The sequence below is a fragment of the Carassius carassius genome, chromosome 15 (genome assembly GCF_963082965.1).
Source record: "Carassius carassius chromosome 15, fCarCar2.1, whole genome shotgun sequence".
Classification (NCBI taxonomy): Eukaryota; Metazoa; Chordata; class Actinopteri; order Cypriniformes; family Cyprinidae; genus Carassius; species Carassius carassius.
The window spans coordinates 2,394,610-2,413,026 of record NC_081769.1 but is presented as its reverse complement, the minus strand read 5'-3'; the positions used below and the strand labels follow the sequence as shown (position 1 = coordinate 2,413,026).

The 18,417-nt window shown below is 43.6% G+C and overlaps 1 protein-coding gene across 1 annotated transcript; it reads left to right on the top strand.

Annotated features, from left to right (window-relative positions):
• The first annotated feature begins 985 nt into the window (after nucleotides 1–985).
• LOC132157990 (elongation of very long chain fatty acids protein 4-like) lies at nucleotides 986–17,006 on the top strand. Its single transcript, XM_059567231.1, has 7 exons — nucleotides 986–1,198; nucleotides 1,573–1,663; nucleotides 2,812–2,999; nucleotides 5,410–5,490; nucleotides 13,734–13,905; nucleotides 14,026–14,153; nucleotides 14,960–17,006. Exons 2-7 carry the CDS (start codon nucleotides 1,597–1,599, stop codon nucleotides 15,260–15,262), a joined length of 939 nt encoding a protein of 312 aa, XP_059423214.1. The 5' UTR covers nucleotides 986–1,198; nucleotides 1,573–1,596; the 3' UTR covers nucleotides 15,263–17,006.
• Nucleotides 17,007–18,417: the final 1,411 nt, after the last annotated feature.

Below are 18,417 nucleotides of genomic sequence, written 5' to 3'. Positions count from 1 at the left end.
GGTTTCAGCAGGAGGAACAGTTAAACACAGACATCCATATATATACCATATATATATGTATAGAGTAGACATCTTAGACTTCTTACTTAGGCTATATAGGCCTATACATTTTATGTTACTTTATGCATGATATTTCCAAATAGAGTATCAATTTCATCCTCAAATCAGTGTAACAATCCATAAACAAACCAGTGTATTAGTTATCTGAACCATTTTGTAAACAATAAAGAAAGATAACTCAAGAACGAATGAAAATGAAACTTAAAAGCAAAATGATGTAACTGAAAATGTCTGACAGTGTAATCATATAATATTGATTAATCCCCAAACATGAGCTTACAGTCTTGCCAACAACTCATGGTCAACTTAAATCAACTGAAATGAATGAAACTAATAAAAAGCTAATTAACAAGGCACCCTTTACATTTGGGAAAAGTGTTTTTTAAACTATAAATGTCCATAAAAAGAAAAAGAAAATCAATTACTTGTGGCAGGATGAACTATTACAATCAAATTATCTTCTGATGTCCGTCTTATCAAAATTATGGCCTTAAATCATTAGTAAGAATTTGAAAGAGTTGAAAATTAAATCATTAGACCTATTTAAAAAATGTAGAAATGAAAATTAATATCTATTAAAAATAACTCATGTTTAGTAACTTCGTGTTTTGCATGAGAATGCACGTGCTGTACTTTTGTCAAGTATGAAAAAACACAACCAATTCCTCGTGTTTGCGCACACCCTGACGAATAAAGCTAGTTCTGATTCTGGAAACACAGTTATTAATCGACTGTCCTGCCTCGAAAGATAGGATCAGATCCTAAGTGGTATTTGCTATAGCAAAAAAAAAAATAAATAAATAAATTGGAAACCCTTACATATAAAATAACAATATTTTTAGGAATGATAATCAAGAAAAGATGCCGTGTTTATTGAGCCCGAGGGTCTGGGAGTGAAGGAGTGAAGGGTGCACCTGTTCTGCGCATGCGCAGTGGCGCTGATCGAGTCGCAGTGATGCCAGAGACCCTCTGGATGCACCGTACACGACACGGATGGGTTTATCACCGTCTGCTTCTGCCCCGGGCCTTTGAGCGGATCCGGTTCAATCTGGGACGAAGGTGTTGTTCTCAGCACGGAATAACGCGATCCCGGACCTTGCGCTGAATGTCATTAGAAGCGGGTTTTCATCGCGCTACGGTAAGAACGCGTTCATCGTTGTAAATGTCAGTTTAACGCTACATCTGTGACTGTGTGGATGCTGTGTGTGTGATTGCTGCTTCTCTTCAGCTGAACTAACACAAGTCTTCTGGGCTCTTCTGATGAAGGGTTTGGTTTGGGAGAGGAGTGATGGGTCTGACTCTGCCATTGTGTGACCGAATACTTCTATTGATGCAAGTGCATCCCTTCAGCAATAACACGGCGATAAACATAATGATTCAGATGTTGTTGAGCAGATTTGTGCTGTTCTGTTTGTGCTGAATTACACAGTATCATAATAAACCCTTCCCCAGCCCCAGCATCACCGCATGGCTTTCCCCAAGCCTTTAACCTCTGACCTCTCTTCTTCTCAGACGATCAGGATTTGAGTCTCGGCGATGGATATTATAAAGCATATAATCAACGACACGCTTGAGTTCTACAGATGGAGTCTGACCATCGCAGGTAACTGCTCCTGATATCATATTATATTCTATATTGTTATATTATCTCTCATGAGACAGAGACTGCAGACTTCACCTCTGCTGAACAAGAGCAGATTCTCTGATTCAAACGAATATGCATGTTGGAAAAATGTGTTTTGGGGTTTCATGGCCTTTTATTATGCATGACCATATCTTAGATCTCTAATCCTTTAACCCAAATTTAGCAACAACCTACTATTACAGTAATACACAATAATTAAGAGTTTATTAGACCAATATCCGGTTGCTGTTTATCATCCTTAGCACAGTCTCCAATCAATAACACCATAAAAAAATCCTCTATTTTGACAAAATTGTCTTTTTTCAGATTAATATGTACTTACTAACAAAATTTTTGATTTTTTCTAATCCAAATCTTGAGGCAGGTTCACACTGAGGATGATAACAATATATATATATATTTATGTGTTGCCTATATTCAGTGCTGGTTTTATTTTAAGACGGAAGAAATAGACGCTTTTAGGTTGTCTAAATATAACTGATTTTCATTTTGTTGTGTATGTGCATAATGGTGAAGATATTTTATTTTGTGTGAACTTTGTGCACTAGTGTGGAGATACAATCAAGGACCACAATGGAAATAAGTTAAAACAACTTTATTACGTTATCCTTGACACGGAAGATGTAGATGAAGCTCTTTAAAGCAGGGTGGATTCTGATTAGCTGATTAGTCAGTGTTTTATCTCTCCTACTGTTTTAGTTCTGATGGTAACTTCCCTATTGTTATGGAAATTGAACGATTTTTTAATAACTTTTTTAGTTAGGGTTATCATTACAGTTATCATCCTTGGCCCTCAAGGATAGTTTGAAAAGACATTCTTCACAATGCTTGTGAACTTAAACCCTCCTCTACTGCATCTATCATGATGGGAAGGAGTGACATTTTTGTATTTCTCTGTACAGTAAACATAGAAAAGTTATGCATTTTATCCATTTGAAAAGTAACTTGTAATGTAAATTCAACAAGGACTGTGCTGCTCTATGCTTGCTTGAAAAAAATTAATCTGAAATGTTTTGCCAGGAAATACTGAAGCCAGTGCAATGAAAGGGCATTAGTAGTAGAAGGCAGTAGAAAGCGTGATGATGGGGTTTGATGTGTGTGTGTAGACAAGCGTGTGGAGAAATGGCCGTTGATGGACTCTCCGCTGCCCACGCTGGCCATCAGCTCCTCGTACCTGCTCTTCCTCTGGCTCGGGCCCAAGTTCATGCAGGGCCGAGAGCCCCTCCAGCTGAGGAAGACCCTCATCCTCTACAACTTCAGCATGCTCGTCCTCAACTTATTCATATTTAAAGAGGTGAGCTCACACAGAAAGATGGCACTAGTTCTTGTGTTTTTAAATTTCACCTTTAGTTTTTATAGCTTGTGTAAACATTCAAGTTATTTATTTTATCATTTTTGAAAATGATCATTTAGACTTATTATGTTTCAGTGCACATACCTGGTTTCACCCAGAGAAAGCACTTTTGGTGTTATAAATTAATGTATTTTGATTGATTCCACAATATTAAGTGATATAAATAAAACCATGTTACCATCTGAATGTTGACAATGACATCACTGATGCCTTTAACTATTTTCCTTTTGCATTGTTGACGCTCTATTTGATACTTTAAAGCTGCTTTGACACAATCTGCATTGTTAAAAGCGCTCTATAAATAAAGGTGACTTCAGTGTTGCCTGTAAGTTTTCATCTCCTATATCTGTCTATAATCATAACACCTGTATTTATTAGAAACTACATACTGATCAACACCAGATAACTGCAGAACTGCTGTCCATTAAATGTGCTCTAAATGTACCACTGCTGCTGTATTTAGCAGTTAACTGAAGCAGCCATCACTCAGGGTATTTATGACTTCATTTGGACAGAAACGCTGATGGACAGAAACGCTGATGGACAGAAGTCAGAATTGATAAATGAATTAAATGAGACCAGCCTACATAGATTGAAATGAGAAAAATAACGTCATTTCCTGATTTAAGCTTCCTTTTTATAGTAATGCACATTCATAGCCTTGGTTTCTTGTTTATTTTGAAAAGTCGCTTTTTATTTTCATTAAAGGAGTAGTTCACCTAAAAATTATCATTTGATGAAAATGTATTCATCCTTCCAACATGTAGATGAGTTTGGATATTTGGAGGAATGTAGCATTGCATCAGTGTCTCATCAATGGATGCTCTGCAGTGACTGGGTGCCGTCAGAATGAGTCCAAACAGCTGATAAAAACATCACAGTAATCCACAGCACTCCAGTCCATCAGTGAACATCTGGAGAAGAAAAAAGATGAAACACATCCAACATTAAGATGTTTTCAACTAATTTAAGGAGTTCTTAATCCATAATAACACTTCATCCAGTGAAAACATCCATCAAAATCCAGTCTGTTAGAGCGGTTTCATCATGTAAATCTGTGCAGATTTCTCTCCTTATTCAGACCAGATGACTGATTGGATTGGTGTGGATTATTATTATGATGTTTTTATCAGCTGTTTGGACTCTCATTCTGACGGCACCCATTCACTGTAGAGCATCCATTGATGAGACACTGATGCAATGCTACATTTCTCCAAATCTTATTAAGTAACAAACTCACCTACATCTCAGATGGCCTCAGAGTGAAGCAGTAACGTGCGGTGAAATCTTGTCATGGGTAGGCTGTGACCTATCAATGTGTGGAATATATGTTCATATATTCATTCAGTTAATTTAGCAACCCAAGTTCATATCAGGCATCATCAGATCGCTGCCTGCATTCAGCAAAGTCAGTCATGTGAGGCTAATGCACAATCAAATATAATAATCAAATTAATGGACACATCTATCTTATGACTTATACAACAAACAAATGTTTTGTGCGGGACACAGAGAAGGAGGCGGCGCGGCAGCCTAGTCACTCCATCAAAATGCGCAAACGCGCACAGACAGCCACGGCGCGCACACACACACACTTTTGGTCTGGTGACGGCGCACCAGGCTACAGTCAGAAAACATTGCGTCAGCAGTACAGCTTTAAAGTACAAAAACAGCTTATTCGCTCCTACAAACTGCTAGGCGCACACCCCGACATGCAAGTATACTAGATGCTAGTATTCAGGAAGCGCGCGGATTGAGTGAGAGCGAGTAGATCACGTGACATGAAGCAAGCTCGGTCTCTGCCTCAATGTTGATAATTCAAGAAAGCATGAGAACTGACTGCGCATGCGCAAATCTACATAAACTACGTTCTATGGACCGAAGAGGCACCGCTCGCCTCTGCCTCAATGGCCATGGCTTTTGAATTTCCTGCATGAAACAACGGTTTTTAGGAGCAAACAATGGCAAAATGAGTATATTATGTGTATTCTTGAAAATTTTTGTTACAAAAAATAATATTTGGAATAAAATTAATGCAATTAATAATGTGGTGAATTAATAAAGCTCTTGGAATTAATAAATGTAATGTCAACCTATCCTTTGGTGAGGCACTGCCTACCCTGCCTACCCTGACCGCATGTCCCTGGAGTGAAGACATTGTCAGCAGATTACATTTTTTTTGGTGAACCATTCCTTCAACATACATCTTTTTCAGTGATAGTCTTTGTCTTTACATATGGCATTGTCAGAGTTGCTGTCTGTTTTAGGCATAAGATGAAGAAGCTAATGATGAGGATTTGTCCTTTATACCAACCATTTAAAATCTTCCAATCGTCTCTTTGTGTTCCAGCTCTTCCTCGCTGCACGAGCGGCCAACTACAGCTACATCTGTCAGCCTGTGGACTACTCAGATGATCCCAATGAAGTGAGGGTGAGTGAGCCTAGCACAGACTGGGACGCATTATTCCCAAAGTGTGTTAATGGAGCGGTAAAACTGGGGATTTGGGTTTCACTCGGTCACATCACATTAACACACTCTCACTCACATACCCGTGGATTCATTACAGCTAAACAGAGCACCATTGAACTGAATTTGAGGTGAATTAGGATGCATTTATGTATTTTTAGTTTGATATCACATAATTTCTTGCTGTAATTCCAATTAATGATCCTGTGGCCATTTAAACACAGTCAGGAACTGAGAGGGAGCCAGTTCTTAATTTCTGAATTTGCCCAGCTATGATTTTCAGTGTGGAAATATTAAGTCGTAACTGTGTGAGGACACAGATGATTGAAAACAGCTGAATCTTTAGCCATATGCACTGAAAAAAAGTCTGTGGACTGTGTCATTGTGACGACTGGGTGAAGGAGGAGCTGGAAACAAGTGCGAGTTAAACAGTTTAATGAATATGAAACGGACAAACAAGGGTACAACACGATGCTGGGAAGACGACAATCCAAGACGGCGGTGAGGAATCCGGATGGTGACGGTGAGAAGGCAGGAGAGGATGGCACAGGAACTGCGGGGAATCAAGCCGAAGGTAAGTCGTGATGCTTTGTGGAAGTGCAGAGGGTTGATGAGGTTCCGGGGGAAGACACGGACATCCAACGCAAACAACACAGAAGCAAGAGACAGAGATCACACATGAAACAACGTTCTCACAAACACAAGATGTGAGACAAGCCAATATATAAGGAGTGTGTAATGAGTGACAGCTGCTGCTGATGACAATTAACGGAGATGCCCACAAACTAATCAGTGCAGATGCCAAACACACAGACTTCACCACAAAGTGCAAAACCCAGAGATGGTCATGTATTTAAAGGGGTCATAACTTCGAATCAAGAAATTTAATTATCCTTGATCCTTGGACATGTAAGAGGTCTTTTTGCCATAAAAACATCCTGTATGATTCAGAGCTTAAAACCTCCTCATTAGTCCAAAAACAGCTTTTATTTATCTATTTATTTGGCAGTTTTTGACGAAATTTTTATATATATATATATATATATATATATATATATATGCAGGAAATATGATGCATATTTTAAAAATTATTCAAAATAAACTGTTAAGGTGTTTCGTAGTTATCTTTATTTATAACAAGTTAACTAAATCAGACAATAGATTTTTTTCATGTGAAAATTCTACTTTCATATTGTAAAAAGTCAATGATCAATAGGAAGGAAGAGGACGGTGTCGGAGGGACTGCTTCTGGTGAACTTTATTAGGTACTTAGTAAATAAACAAAACGTTGCGCTACCAGCGCTAAATATAGCACAATTTGTATACAACAATTTTACAGGCCTCTCCAGAGCAGGCACCGTCTTCCCACCAGCTAGCAGTCCGTCTCTCACTCCCAGGCTCTTATGGGGTCTCTCCACACCAATTACTGGAATCAGACACAGGTGTTTGTCATGTGCATTTGACCAACTTATTCACCGCTTGTCTCCCAACTCTCTCTCCCACTGCAAACCTCACTGAACCATGCTCCCCTTGCCACATACCCCCACCATCGGAATTCTCCGACCCCAGGGCACGCCACCTTCTGATCCGCCACCAGTTGATTGGCTGAGTCCAGCGATGTTGGTCGGTGGCACTAGACCTACTCATGCCATCTTGCTGTCGAGTGATGAACTGCTCCAGTACCACACAGTTGATGATGTGTTCGACATCGCTTTCCTCAGACAGTACCCTCTTGTGGCATGAGTCCCGGAGCCGCTGGCCATCACGAAGGGTCGGCCGCTCTCTTCCAGGTCCAGTGAACGGAATCACTGGAGATGTTGCTCCGGGCTTCAGTTGACCCGCTGGATGATGGCTCTTTTGAGGTTGTCAAAAACCAGGAGGTTCCAGGTGGGCAGTTGCTGAGCAGCCACCTGTGCTTAACCAACAGGGGTATCAGGCTATCATTGCTCTCGGGGCCACCCCCGGCTTCCGCGGTTTTCTCAAACAAATCCAAGAAGGCTTCAGGGTCATCCTGAGCCCCCATCTTGTTCAGCGGCAGACAAAGCCAACGATCGATAGGAAGGAAGAGGACGGGGTCGGAGAGACTGCTTCTGGTGAACTTTATTAGGGACTCAATAAATAAACAAAACATTGCGCTACTAGCTACTAGGGCTCTCCAGAGCAGGCACCGTCTTCCCACCAGCTTCCCACCCATTCTAATTACTGGAATAAGACACAGGTGTTTGTCATTTGCATTTGACCCACTTACTCACCGCTCACCTCCGAACTCTCTCTCCGGTTGCAAACTGAACCATGCCCCCCTTGCAACAAATATTATTCTTAATTCAGCTTTTATTTATTGTGAAATTAAGTGTGCATATGTGCATATATATATATATATATATATATATATATAGCTGTTAGGCAGCTGTTACTACACAGAGCCATTGTTAACTGAGTGTGACGACTGGGTGAAGGAGGGGCTGGAAACAGGTGCGAGTTAACAATTTAATGGTAAATAAACTGTCACGTTCGGTGATACAGGAAACACAGGAGAGATCCAAGTGCAGGTAAGAGGTTTATTGAGGGGCAATCCAAAAGGGTAAACAGTCCAGGCAGGGTCAAAACCAGAATATCCAATAAACATGAAAATAAAACAAGTACACACGGCAAGAGCAGACTATGAAATGTATCACACATAAGACAAGGACTCCGTGACACAGACTCAGACAGACTGGGTATAAATACACAGAAGGATGATGAGGGAACTGGAGACAGGTGGGGAACAATCAATTAACTCAAACAAGGAGGAAGGTGACCAAATAAGGGAACAGGAAGTGATAAGGTGACAGACACCCAGGGAACACAACCCAGACACTGTGACAGTATCCCCCCTCTACAGAGCGGCTCCCAGACGCTCCAAGACAGACACAAAACAGAGACCAGGAGGGAGGCGGACAGGTGGAGGCTCAGGGGGAGGGACGGAGGGCCAGAAAAGAAAAACATGGGGAACAGGCACCAGAATGTAAACACAAAACAGGAAGACCAGGAGGGAGGAGGACCGGAGGAGGTTCAGGGGGAGGGATGGAGGGCCAGACTAACAGAGGGGAACAGGGACAGAAGTGAACACATAAAACAAAAAACAAACAACGACATGAAGTCCCCTCAGGGCGGAGCAGAAGACCACCACGTCCGTGTGGTGGAGACTGGAGTCCCCCAGGGTGGAGCAGAAGTCCACCACAACCGTGTGGTCAGAGCGGAAGCCCCCCCAGGGTGGAGCAGAAGACCACCACGTCCTTGTGGTCGATGCCAGAGTCCCCCAGGGCTGAGCGGAGGACCACCACATCCTTGTGGTCGACGTCGGAGTCCCCCAGGGCGGAGCAGATGACCACCACGTCCCTGTGGTTGATGCCGGAGTCCCCCAGGGCGGAGCAGAAGCCCACCACAACCGTGTGGTCAGAGCGGAAGCCCCCCAGGGCGGAGCAGAAGACCACCACAGCTGTGTGGTCAAAGCGGAAGCCCTCCAGGGCGGATCAGACCTCCGTGCGCCCGGACCAACGAAACGACGAAGCTCTGGTAATCACCTGGTGTTTTTACTGGACTCCAGAAGATCGGTGCTGGCCTGACTCTGCTCGCGAAGATCATTGGTGACTGGCACTTGTTCCTGAAGATCACCGGTGACTTGACTCAGTCCTTGAAAATCACCGGTGACTTGACTCAGTCCTTGAAAATCACCAGTGACTTGAAACAGTCCTTGAAGATTACCAGTGACTTGAAACAGTCCCTGAAGATCACCAGTGACTTGACTCTGTCCTTGAAGATCACCAGTGACTTGACTTGACTCTGAAAGGTCAACGGTGACCAGCCTTGTCCTTGGAAAGTCCATGGTGACTACCCCTGACTCTGGAGGGTCATCGGTGACTAGCCCTGACTCTGGAGGGTCAGCGGTGACTAGCCCTGGCTCTGGAGGGTCAGCGGTGACTAGCCCTGGCTCTGGAGGGTCAGCGGTGACTAGCCCTGGCTCTGGAGGGTCAGCGGTGACTAGCCCTGGCTCTGGAGGGTCAGCGGTGACTAGGCCTGACTCTGGAGGGTCAGCGGTGACTAGGCCTGACTCTGGAGGGTCAGCGGTGACTAGGCCTGACTCTGGAGGGTCAGCGGTGACTGGCCCTGACTCTGGAGGGTCAGCGGTGACTGGCCCTGACTCTGGAGGGTCATCGGTGACTGACCCTGACTCTGGAGGGTCATCGGTGACTGGCCCTGACTCTGGAGGGTCATCGGTGACTGGCCCTGACTCTGGAAGGTCATCGGTGACTGGCCCTGACTCTGGAAGGTCATCGGTGACTGGCCCTGGCTCTGGAGGATCAGCGGTGACTGGCCCTGACTCTGGAAGGTCAGCGGTGACTGGCCCTGACTCTGGAAGGTCAGCGGTGACTGGCCCTGACTCTGGAAGGTCATCGGTGACTGGCCCTGGCTCTGGAAGGTCATCGGTGACTGGCCCTGGCTCTGGAAGGTCATCGGTGACTGGCCCTGGCTCTGGAAGGTCATCGGTGACTGGCCCTGGCTCTGGAGGATCAGCGGTGACTGGCCCTGACTTTGGAGGGTCCACGAACACCTGACTCGACTCTGGGGGGTCAACTGGAACCTGACTCGACTCTGGGGGGTCAACTGGAACCTGACTCGACTCTGGGGGGTCAACTGGAACCTGACTCGACTCTGGGGGGTCAACTGGAACCTGACTCGACTCTGGGGGGTCAACTGGAACCTGACTCGACTCTGGGGGGTCAACTGGAACCTGACTCGACTCTGGGGGGTCAACTGGAACCTGACTCGACTCTGGGGGGTCAACTGGAACCTGACTCGACTCTGGGGGGTCAACTGGAACCTGACTCGACTCTGGGGGGTCAACTGGAACCTGACTCGACTCTGGGGGGTCAACTGGAACCTGACTCGACTCTGGGGGGTCAACTGGAACCTGACTCGACTCTGGGGGGTCAACTGGAACCTGACTCGACTCTGGGGGGTCAACTGGAACCTGACTCGACTCCGGGGGGTCAACTGGAACCTGACTCGACTCCGGGGGGTCAACTGGAACCTGACTCGACTCCGGGGGGTCAACTGGAACCTGACTCGACTCCGGGGGGTCAACTGGAACCTGACTCGACTCCGGGGGGTCAACTGGAACCTGACTCGACTCCGGGGGGTCAACTGGAACCTGACTCAACTCCGGGGGGTCAACTGGAACCTGACTCGACTCCGGAGGGTCAACTGGAACCTGACTCGACCCCGGAGAGTTCACTGGAACCTGACTCGACCCCGGAGAGTTCACTGGAACCTGACTCGACTCCGGAGGGTCAACTGGAACCTGACTCGACTCCGGGGGGTCAACTGGAACCTGACTCGACTCCGGAGGGTCAACTGGAACCTGACTCGACCCCGGAGAGTTCACTGGAACCTGACTCGACCCCGGAGAGTTCACTGGAACCTGACTCGACTCCGGAGGGTCAACTGGAACCTGACTCGACTCCGGAGGGTCAACTGGAACCTGACTCGACTCCGGAGGGTCAACTGGAACCTGACTCGACTCCGGAGGGTCAGCTGTAACTTTCATCCTGTGCAGCGGCGCTGGGTTAGTGGCCATCTTGTACTGTGGTGCAGGACTGGCGGCCAACTTGTGCTGTGGCTCTGGACAAGTGGCCATCTTGGGCATTGGTGCTGGGTTAGCGGCCATCTTGTGCTGTGGTGCTGGACTGGTGACCACTCGGTGCTGTGGCGCTGGGCTGGCGGCCATCTTGGGCTGTGGCGCTGGTTCATCAGCCATGACGTGAACCGTCTTGGGAATCTCTAGGATCTTTCACAGCATCTCGAAGTAATCGAGAAATGGGTCCATGGCCATCTTGAGCATTGGCGCTGAGCTGGCAGCCATCTTGCACATTGGCGCTGGACTGGTGACCACTTTGTGCTGTGGCGTTGTGCTGGCGTCCATATTGCCTCGTGGCGCTGGTTTGATGGCCATGTTGCCTCATGGCGCTGAGCTGGCGGCCATCCTGTACTGTGGTGTGAGGCTGGCTTCCATCTTGCCTCGTGGTGCGGGGTTGGTGGCCATGCACCGCAGCGGCGCTGGGTTGGCGGCCATCTTGTGCTGTGGCGCTGGACCTGCGGCCATCCTGGGGAGTGGCGCTGGCTTTCTCCTTCTGCCATGGTGAGACGGCGGCTCTGGTCCCTCCCACATGACCCCGAGTCGAAGGGGGGCCATGGTGGAGAGCGATGCTGAGCTTCCTCTCGCCCACCTCCTCCTCGGCGACCTCCCCTGGTCCCGCGAGACACGACCAGACGGGTTCCCTCAAACCGATTGCTTCTCTCCCGCTCCGTGGCTGGGGAGGAAGCGTCAACCAACATACCGCTGGATCTCTGTGTTGACAGAGTCCTTCTGTCACGTTCGGTGATACAGGAAACACAGGAGAGATCCAAGTGCAGGTAAGAGGTTTATTGAGGGGCAATCCAAAAGGGTAAACAGTCCAGGCAGGGTCAAAACCAGAATATCCAATAAACATGAAAACAAAACAAGAATACACGGCAAGAGCAGACTATGAAATGTATCACACATAAGACAAGGGGTGCTTCTCAATATCCCTCCTCGTCTCCTCTCTCCTCCGTCCTCTATCCTATGACCCGGAAACCGATCGAGCTCAGCCATCTTGAAGGACATCTCAATTCTCTAATTGCACCGCGAGGAGTCGAGGATCGAGGAGTGAGGAGGCTTCCAGAGGAGTCATGAGCGAGGATACACAGGTGCATCCTATGCGGAAGAGTTTTATCGACTAAAACGTGATGCACGTATAAATTCTCCTCCCCCTTCACATCGGTCACAATAATTTTGATTTCTACTTTACTTTTGCAGTTTATATAAACCACACACCTCACATATTTCAACAGGGTATCTTTCTTTATTATTATTTATTATGAATTTCTTAAATAAACAAATTTCAACAACATGAGGGCAGATCCTCTGAGCGCTGCTGATGACGCAACGAAGTGACGCTCGAGTGATCAAGGATTCCAATGTGTAAAAAAAGCTTTCATTCGATCCCTCCGTCCTCGCGTCTTTTCCTTGCAGCCTTCCCTCACATCCTACAGGGGGCGGAGCTGAGACGCGAGGAAAGGAAGCGAGGAGAGGAAACGAGGATGCACAAATAAGAATTGCGAAGCACCCATGGACTCCGTGACACAGACTCAGACAGACCGGGTATAAATACACAGAAGGATGATGAGGGAACTGGAGACAGGTGGGAAACAATCAATTAACTCAAACAAGGAGGAAGGTGACCAAATAAGGGAACAGGAAGTGATAGGTGACAGACACCGTGGAAAAGGAGGACACCTAGTGGAAACCCAGGGAACACAACCCAGACACTGTGACATAAACAAACAAACAAGAGTACAAAAACAATGCAAGGAAGATGACAATCCAAGATGGCGGTGAGGAATCCGGATGGTGACGGTGACGGTGAGAAGGCAATGCAAAGACACAGAAGCCATAGATAGAGGTACCGACATTAACCAACGTTCTCACAAACACAAGATGTGAGACAAACCAATATATAGGGAGTGTGTAATGAGTGACAGCTGCTGCTGCTGATGACAATTAACGGAGAGGCCCACAAACTAATCAGTGCAGACGCGAAACACACAGACTTCACCACAAAGTGCAAAACCCAGAGATCATGGTTAACCAACCGTGACACTGACAAGCTGCGCAAATCCACGATCATTATCAGCTTGGACCGTGATTAACAACAGCTCCGTGTAGTAACTAACAGCTGCTCTATGCATAATAATATATATATATATAAGTGACATGGCTTGGGTCTAAAAAAAGGTACACAAAAAAATGGAAAAACAGGAGATTGTCTGATTTACTGATTTTTTTCTGATTTATCATATTATTTGTGATACACAGCAAAATTTTGTTTCTCTTCTAAACTTGATTTCATCGCTTTTAATTAATGGAATTCTGTAAAATGTCAAGTCTACTAGAATTTTCTTTTATTAATATTAAATTAAATTATAGGGTTTGAACAAGTTTTATTTTTTTGGAAAAAACTAATACATTCGGTTGTAACAATTTTAAGTTTAAAGTATCTAAGTTCAGAGGTCTAAACGTATAATTTCTTCCAGTGTTTTTATTAAGAATCTACAAGTAAGTCTAAAATAACCTTTTGGATTGGCAGGTGGCAGCAGCTCTGTGGTGGTACTTTATTTCGAAAGGTGTGGAGTACCTCGACACTGTGTTCTTCATCTTACGCAAGAAGTTCAACCAAATCAGCTTCCTGCACGTCTATCACCACTGCACCATGTTCACTCTGTGGTGGATCGGCATCAAATGGGTGGCCGGTGGACAGTGTGAGTATCAAATACATAAGCACCATACACAGGAATGGAGAAAAAAATTATCATTCTGTCATACTCTCTTTCAGATTGTTACAAAAACACACTGTAGATGTGTATGTCTCTCTTCCTCAGCGTTCTTCGGGGCTCATATGAATGCAGCCATCCATGTCCTGATGTACTTGTATTATGGGCTGGCCGCATTCGGTCCAAAAATACAGAAATATCTGTGGTGGAAGAAGTATCTGACCATCATCCAAATGGTAAATGCTGACGTTTTACAAGCATTCATAAAAAAAAAAAAAAAACATTTAGCAAATTTGAGAATGATGTGTAATTTAAGGGTGATTCTGCAGATTGGGGTACTTTAGAAATAAATATTCCGATTTTAACGTAACCTTTTATTTCAAAGTATTATATCAATTATCAATTATATCAAAATGTCTACTTTATCAATATCTCTATTTTTTTTTCATTTTCTGCCAACCAGATAAATTGTGCTTTTGTAAAATCTATAAACTGTTTTATAAAATGTATTGTCTTTGCACAACATAAAATACATATTTTCCATTTATTTGTTATGTAGAGTTTTATTTTATTCAGCAAGGATGGATTACATTTATCAAAAAATGATAATGAAGACATTTATAATGCTACAAAAACTATATATTTCAAATAAACGCTGAACTTTCTATACATTAAAGAATTCTGAAAAGAAGTGCAGTACAACTGTTTTCAACATTGATAATAATCAGGAATGTTTCTTGAGCAGCAAGAATCAGAATAGTATTATGATTTCTGAAGATCATGTGACACTAAAGACTGGAGTAATGATGCTGAAACAATCACTGCAATCAATTACAGTTTACAATATATTCACATAGTAAAGTTATTTTAGATTGTAATAATTATTCATGATTTTACTGTTATTGTTTTCACTGTATTTTTTATTTTATATATGAGCATTCAAAACATACCATCCCCAAAATGTTTTAATGATTTAAATAAATGTAATTTTCTCAGCTCAACCTCTGAGAGCTGATCAGTTATGTTGGATTTTCTTCCTCAGATCCAGTTTCACGTCACCATCGGCCACACGGCTCTGTCTCTGTACTCCGACTGTCCATTCCCTAAGTGGATGCACTGGTGTCTGATCGGATATGCCCTCACCTTCATCATCCTCTTCGGGAATTTCTATTACCAGACGTACCGTCATCAGCCCCGGCCCGAGACCACGGCCAAACCCGGCAAAGCCCTTCATAACGGAGCCTCCAACGGAGCCCTGAGCTCCAGCAACGGAAAGACGGACGAGAAACCGGCCGCGGGCGAGAGCAGCAGGAGGAGGAGGAAGGGCAGAGCCAAGCGTGATTAAAACGGCTGACAGGTTAAAGGTCAGGAGCTGTTCACATGCCTGTGGTCAAACCCCAATGGTTACCAACAAACAGTATAACTGCAGAGAGAGAGAGACACAAGCCTAGATGTAGAGAGACTGAACAATATCTTTCCTCACCGTCCTCCTTAAAGGGACAGTTCACCCAAAAATCATGTACTCACTCTGAAGTTGTTCCAAACCTGTACGAGTTTCTTTCTTATGTTACACAAAATAAAAGATGTTTTGAAGAATGATAGTAAACAAACAATTGACGGCAGCCATTGACTTCAATAGTACAGAAAAAAATACTATGAAAGGCTGCGCGATAAATCGAATGCGATTATTGTCAGTAAAGCCAGTTCTGTGATTAGTAATAAAACTCCATCACGTGCTTTCAAGATGGAGCAGCATTTACTACACAGAGCCATAGTTCACTGGAAAAATATGTTGATATTATGAAAACATTCTATGATAATGACAGCTGTTTGCGTAGCTTCTCAGTGACTATACGGCTCTGTAGTAAACGCTGCTCCATCTAAAAATACCACATTTAATAACATGTTTTTACTCCCAACTCACTTCACAACGTCAGTCGAGTGTTTGAAATAAATCCTTCTGCGAGATGATGTGACTCCTTACACTGAATAAGGCACGCAACATATTTCATAGATTGATAAAGGCACTGCATTACTATAAACTTTATTACAAGGAAAGTTCTAAAAAACTTTTATTAGTCATGTTAAATCAATGAAAGCAGTCTTCGGATGGAGATTTACTACTGATCACAGAACCGTGCTTCATTGACAAGATGACAGCATGAATATAGCAGCCTTTAGCTAATATCGATCGTGATTTATCATGCAGCCCTATGTGGAAGTCAATGGCTACTGTCAACTGGTTGAAGAGAGTAAATGATAAAAGAGTTTTCATCTTTGGTGAACTGTCCCTTTAAGTTTGGCACATTATTTTATGTGTCTACCCATTTTACATCGTTGTCCGAATGCCAGAAAACTCCCGCGTCTCATCAGTGTACGATGATTATAAGAAAGAATTCATGATATCAATGGGTTTTTCATCATTTATTATAATGAGATCCAAAAGTCAACTGAGATTTCTTCACATGAAAAGTGTCTCCAGCGTGATCTGAGAACCAAAAGCTTTTGGAAGAAGAAGATCTGTCCGTCTGTACAAAGAGTCACATGATCAGTGACACATAGAAATCTGAAATGTTTTCATCTTCGTTTGAAAGATTGTGGACCTCACTGTATGCCATGTAAAGCATAAGTAAGTGTCTGTTTATCTGAAGCGTTCATGTTTCATGTCAGGTGTATTTTTCCATCGGTCCTGTGCTTTAAAACACATCACGCAGCTTCAGCTTCTCTCAGAATTAGAGATGCAGCTGACCAAGACCAATCACTGAGAATGTACAGTTATATTGTGTTGTCTGTTGTTTCAGAAAAGTGTTCAGAATCAGTCAAACCTGCGATATGAATGATGGGAAAGATAAACTTCAGTTCAGTGGCTTTGAAACGGATCTAACATCTGCTTCCATTATCAGATGAATCAGACCAGAACCGATCATTTATTGGCTCGGACGGATGCGTTTGAATTATCAAGTGTCTCACAGGATAAAAAGGCTTTTAGTTTGATTGGGAAAATACTGCATCTCATAAACTAAACAGGATTGGGAAATATGTTTGTAGTAACTGTACTGTATTGTGCGTTAATAAAGTCTTAAGCTCCACGCCGTTGTCTTTCATTTCGAATAGTTTCTAAAATATATATATTGTTAAATATTTAACAATATTACTGTAAAGAAATCTTAGTCTAGCAGGGATCAGCAACCTTTTCGGCATGACATGCCATTTTTTATTTTTATGGTTAACCACTGTGCCAACACAGCCCCCACACACACACACACACCGATATAATTCTGTATTTAAACGGTACATACACAATTTTTTATTATACGATAAAAAAAAACGTTTTTTTAACGTTTAATCAACGTTAATGCACTGCTTTAATTGATGAACGTGCACACACAGACACACACACACACACACAACACACACCACTCGCACACAGAGATCTGAGATCGTGCTGTGCAAAAAGTAGCATTCAGAGTGTTGTCACGCTACATTTATTAATCGATACTGAATCGCTACATTATATTTCTCAACAACAAAGGGGCAAAATCGCTTCATTGTCTGCAGAGAGAGACAATTTACCCCCCCCCCACTTTCTTTCTCTCAAAATGGCCATATTTCAGAAAATTTTTCATCACTGGATATAGCTTTAGGTCATTTAACATTTCTATGGTAAAACGTATTATTAAAAGTTGACTAATGTTAACTGATTTGCAGCTTCATCTTACCTCACTCTCTTTAACGTTAAACCGACGCTTCGCGCTCTGCTTCTGTGAACAGTAAACCCCGCCTACTTTGATTTGATTGGCCATCTCAGTCATTTTGACATTGACGAGTGCTGTTAGACCGAGGCTTTGATCTGAAGCACCTAGTATGTGCAGTGTTTGCACGTGCATCCATGCAAGTTAATTCTCACACTTTAATAGTATTTGTAGCTCCTAACAGGCTGTGTGACTATGAGAAGTTATTACATCAAACTGTACGTCATTATACAGTTTTCCTTATTGCTTGCGTGCCAGCGATTATCCCTCCCGTGCCGTAGGTTGCCAACCCCTGGTCTAGTGGGTAGAGTATAATATATATATAGGCTACCATATTTCTTTTCAAAACAAATTTATGTATATTAAATTAAAATTAAATTAATTTTTTAATTTAATTTAATAAATTTTAATTGAATGTATATTATCAACCCACATATGATAATCATAAACACAAAACAAAACACTAACCCTCAGTAGGAACATCAGTGTGTTTCAGTGACGTCTTCCCCAGTGGAGGCCTCTGTTGTTTCCGGTGTGAGCTCCGCCCCCTCATTAACTCCCAGGGGACCAATCAGAGCGCCGCCTCTCCTCCTCCTCAAGACAAAGGTTTCCATGGCAACGGTACACACCTGCTCTCTGACTGATGGGATGATCCACCATCTGCTCTTCCTTAAGACTGTCTGATGCTTTAATGTGACACATTTCATTCAGCTGCAGTCAGAAGAAGTGATTATGACATGTGACGAGA

Bases quoted from the DNA above. Each gene is read 5' to 3' on its own strand.
- LOC132157990 (XM_059567231.1), top strand. From the start codon at position 1,597: ATGGATATTATAAAGCATATAATCAACGACACGCTTGAGTTCTACAGA. The intron at 5,491-13,733 runs GTGAGTGAGCCT...TTGGATTGGCAG, and splicing joins ATGATCCCAATGAAGTGAGG to GTGGCAGCAGCTCTGTGGTG. The intron at 14,154-14,959 runs GTAAATGCTGAC...TTTCTTCCTCAG, and splicing joins ATCTGACCATCATCCAAATG to ATCCAGTTTCACGTCACCAT.